This window comes from Brachycentrus maculatus, unplaced genomic scaffold (genome assembly GCF_059751285.1).
Source record: "Brachycentrus maculatus isolate JH-2025_06_01 unplaced genomic scaffold, ASM5975128v1 h1tg000050l, whole genome shotgun sequence".
Taxonomy (NCBI): domain Eukaryota; kingdom Metazoa; phylum Arthropoda; class Insecta; order Trichoptera; family Brachycentridae; genus Brachycentrus; species Brachycentrus maculatus.
This window is the reverse complement of record NW_028280804.1, coordinates 2072056-2076703: the sequence shown is the minus strand read 5'-3', so window position 1 is coordinate 2076703 and position 4648 is coordinate 2072056. Positions and strand designations below refer to the sequence as shown.

The window sequence follows — 4648 nt, the reverse complement described above, 5'->3', positions numbered from 1 at the left end:
ATACGTTGCAGTGCCCTATGCACCATTGGGTGCGGATAAGGGTTAGAAGAGGAAAACCTACCTATACATGGATATTACCACAAAGTGAATGCCGAATCAATGAATGTAAGATTTAATATTGGATATTACAGGCATCTCTGTCTTCTGTCTGTTTCACTATTCGTGTATAAAAAAATAATATTAAATGAAACGTTAATATTTTTATCAAATATGTTTTATTTATTTATACTTTATATTAATATTATACATGTAAGTCAACGTTAACAATATTCTTGCTCGAAGTAAATTGCACTCATATGAGAACCTTTGATGATCACTTTGGGGCTGACAATTTGTTAATGGTGCACGGTGTGCTGGTGAGATGAGCTGGAACCGCCGCCCAGAGAGGAACCATGGCCGGAGAATCCCAAGCTGGACCCACCGAGGGAAGATCCGTGACCGGAGAATCCTGAGCTGTAACCGCCAATGCTAGATCCGTGTCCACCGAGTCCACCGGCTCCTCCGTATCCACCGCCATATCCACCGCCATATCCACCGCCATATCCGCCTCCGTATCCACCTCCATATCCGCCACCGTTTCCTCCTCCGTATCCGCCTCCATATCCGCCACCGTATCCTCCTCCTAATCCGCCTCCTAATCCGCCTCCTAATCCTCCACCGATTCCACCCCCGAATCCGGCACCCGCTCCTCCGAATCCGGCGCCACCTCCACCGCCACCTCCCTGCGCCACCTCCCTGGTTAACGTACACCGGAACTTGGCTCTCGACAACAACAGCTTGAGGCACTGGAACAGGGTAAGGCCTGTCGACTGGGACGGGGACTGGCCTGGGCACTGGGACCTCTACCCTCTGTACTACAGGAACCCTCACGGGCACTCTCACGGTGTACGGGACTGGCCTGTTGACGGTGACGGGGACTGGCCTTTCGACAGTTACGGGGTATGGCCTGGGTACTTCCACCCTGTAAGGTCTATCGACTGGGACTTGAACTGGGTAGGGCACTGGTCTGTCGACGGTGACAGGGTAGGGTTGGAGAACTGGTACTGCGACGGTGTTGGTGATTACTTGTCCAGCGCCACCGGCTCCGCCTCCAAATCCACCAGCTCCTCCGAATCCACCGGCTCCTCCACCGAAACCACCGGCTCCTCCATAACCGCCAGCTCCTCCATAACCGCCAGCTCCTCCGTAACCGCCATCTCCTCCTCCGTAGCCGCCTCCGTAACCGCCCCCATAGCCGCCTCCATAGCCGCCTCCATAGCCGCCTCCGTAGCCGCCTCCATAGCCACCGCTGGAGAAATCACCACCATGACCAGAGAGTCCACCGCCGAGACTGGAGCTAGAGAAGCTGCTGCTGTGACCACCATATCCGAGAGAACTAAGACCCCGCTTGTCCTGTTTCTTCTCGGACTCTGCAGAAGCGCAGACCAAGAGAGCGAATAAGCATATCCACGTCTGCAAAAATAGAAAAAAAAACAATTAAAATATTATATATAAATTGTACAAATGTATGATAAATCGCTCAATGTTACAATGTTTAAAATAATGTAATAAGTATAAACTAAAAACAGTTTGATATTTTAGACATCTAAAGTACATCTTCGTATTATTTCTATAATATAACATATGATAACATCTATAAAGTCCAACAAGATATCAATTCATTTCCATTAATTTCCAGAGGAAGATAATAAAATCCAAATTGTTACTGTTCATTATGTATTCTTTTTCTCATATTTATTCGTACCCAATGGTCCATAGGGCACTGCATCGTATCGAGGAGTAAAAACATGATCGTAATTTGTATGAAGGCAAGCTGATCAATCTTGCGTCAAGGGAATGTACCAATGGGATAAATATGAATATTAAAATAACCCACATTTATTTTGACCCATCCTGGGAATCGAACCCGGGACTTCCAGCACCGTAGCCAAACATGCTTACCACTGCACTACTAAGGCAAAATTAAGAATTTTTAAGGGGTTTATAATTCATTTAAATGACATACCAAATGGATAAAAGTTTTAAAAAAATGTTTGGTAAAAAAAAAAGTTGTTTTATTAATAAAAGAAAATGTTTTAAAATATTCACTTTTGTATTATATATTTGAATTATATTGTTAAATTATAAATATATAAAGTATTAACTTACTTTGTTAGACATGTTTCTATTGATAGGCAACAGTTAATACTGATGCATTGAAAACAAAATCATTTCCTTTTATATCTCAGTCGGGTATGTGAAATACACATAACTTTACCAAATACTATATCCGCAATACGACCCACACTGCCAATTTCGTGGCAATCTTAAAACAAGATACACACAGATATTAATGTTCTGATGCAAGAGATATAGTTCTGCCGCAATTTAGTGTTCACGGTGTATAATCTGTTGTTCAGGGGAGCATGTGTTGTACAAGTATTGTGAAAATATATCACTCCGCTATAAATACGTGCACTTATCGTTGATGAGTATCAGTCAGCTTTGAGAACTCCATCGCACTAAGCGGATACACCATAATGGCTTTTAAGGTAAGCAAAGAATAATTCAAACAAACTGTAATTCAGTAAACTGATAAAAAAACGACTAGAATATAATGTATGTACAACATTTTGAGTGTGTCCAAATACTTGTTCGCAAAATCTGGATTATCTCCAATTACAGGAGTTATTTTCATATTATTTAAAATTATCTGGTCAAATTATAAGCTTAAATAATAAAAATGAAAGTGGTATTTTCAGGTGTTTCTAATGTGTGTGATTGTAATCCAGGATTCGGACCTCACATACTAATATAAGAGTTTCTGCTTAGCAAAAAGCTTCTTTACATCTCACCAATAGATGTCTCTAGTGAAGTTCTAGTGATTCAAGAACAAGGTTTCAAAATTGGTTCATATATATATAGAACTTCCAAGAATTTGAGTAGAGTGGTTGTCAATAATGGATAGAATTGGTGAATGTTACACGTGTGTAAAGTGATCACTTAAACCAGCCTATGACGGTCGTCAGCCCCGTAATTGCCCAGACTTCCATATTCTTCTTCATCTTTGATGAGATGTCAAATAAATGAGAATATAATGTTTTTTTTATTTTATTTTTTAGTTTGTTTTGCCACTTCTGGTGGTTCTCGCTGTAGGAGCTTCAGCTGAGGAAAAGAAACAAGACAAGCGTGGTCTCCTGGATATAGGTTATGGAGGCGGTGGATATGGAGGCAGCAGCGGTGGGTTCGGAGGACACGGCTTCGGAGGAAGCGGTCTGGGCGGTGGCAGTTACGGAGGAAGCGGTCTAGGCGGTGGCAGTTACGGAGGAAGCGGTCTAGGAGGCGGTGACTTGGGAGGCCACCACGGACCCCAGGTGATCACCAACACCATCCCGGTCCCTAAACCATACCCCGTCCACGTCGAAAGACAAGTCCCCGTACCCGTTCGCGTGCCAGTAGACAGGCCATACCCAGTCCACGTGCCCAAACCGTACCCAGTACATGTCGAGAAGCCCGTGCCTTACCACGTGGACAACCCCATCCCTTACCCAGTGAAGGTTCCAGTAAAAGTGCCAGTTGTCCAGCGAGTGGAAGTCAAAGTTGACAAACCCTACCCAGTCCCGGTAGAGAGGCCCGTACCTGTACATGTGCCCGCACCTTATGTGGTAGAAAAGCACGTCCCGCTGTACATCAAGGGAGGTCATGGAGGTGGTAGTGCTGGAGGACTCTCCGGTGGGTATTCTTCCGGCGGCTACGGCTCCCACGGACTCTCCGGTGGATTCTCCTCCGGTGGATATGATTCCCACGGACTCTCCGGTGGATTCTCCTCCGGTGGATATGATTCCCATGGACTCTCCGGCGGACTATCTGGTGGACTTTCTGGAGGATATGATTCCCACGGACTCTCCGGAGGATATTCTTCCGGTGGACTATCCGGCGGATATGGTTCTCACGGACTCTCCGGCGGATTCTCTTCAGGTGGACTCTCCGGTGGATATGGCTCTCACGGACTCTCCGGTGGATTCTCCTCCGGTGGATATGGTTCCCATGGACTCTCCGGTGGATATTCTTCCGGTGGACTGTCCGGGGGATATGGTTCAGGCCACTCCGGCAGCGTTTCTTCCCAAAAAATCACCATCCATCACTAGATGATTAACAAAAATAGACTAAGAAAATTGAATCTCATACCATTTGACCTATATTTTGTGTATTAATTATGTGTTAAAATAAATATTTCGAAAACGCATTTGTTCTTTATATTAATTACTATCTAAAAAAAACATACCCGTCTATAAACACACTATTCAAACACAGAGTGCAGAAAACAAAAATTCAGGAGAGTAAAATATCCTTCTTTATAATAAATGTATTACTTCTAACGTAAACTCGATTAAAAATATTTTTGAGCTGTACTCACCCGCTTTATCTTACCCTTTTCCAGTTAAAATCTGCTTCCCTTTTAATTAATGACACATGGGTCTAGTGGTAATATTACCAATAATGTTTATTTACTTCTTAAATACATGCACGTATAATAGATCTGCATTTTGGCTCTTTAGGCATAGGCTGTGTTATATTGGAATAATGTTAACAAACTATAATATATTTGAATATAATGTTGCCAAAAAAATAAATATTTAAATTTTATAAGCAAGATATTTTTGTTGTT

At 43.2% G+C, this 4648-nt stretch overlaps 1 protein-coding gene and 1 pseudogene across 2 annotated transcripts; one reads left to right on the top strand and one right to left on the bottom strand.

Moving 5' to 3' along the window:
• Window positions 1-205: 205 nt before the first annotated feature.
• LOC148312089 (uncharacterized) lies at window positions 206-2173 on the bottom strand (annotated as a pseudogene). The gene is made up of 2 exons (XR_015839289.1): window positions 2149-2173; window positions 206-1452 (listed from the first exon to the last, which is right to left on the bottom strand). The product of XR_015839289.1 is annotated as an uncharacterized LOC148312089 (transcript).
• Window positions 2174-2488: 315 nt separating this feature from the next.
• LOC148312088 (uncharacterized) lies at window positions 2489-4219 on the top strand. Its single transcript, XM_088277884.1, has 2 exons — window positions 2489-2531; window positions 3102-4219. The coding sequence occupies exons 1-2, from the start codon at window positions 2520-2522 to the stop codon at window positions 4125-4127; spliced, it is 1038 nt and encodes a 345-aa protein (XP_088134010.1). The 5' UTR covers window positions 2489-2519; the 3' UTR covers window positions 4128-4219.
• The last annotated feature ends 429 nt before the right edge of the window (window positions 4220-4648 follow it).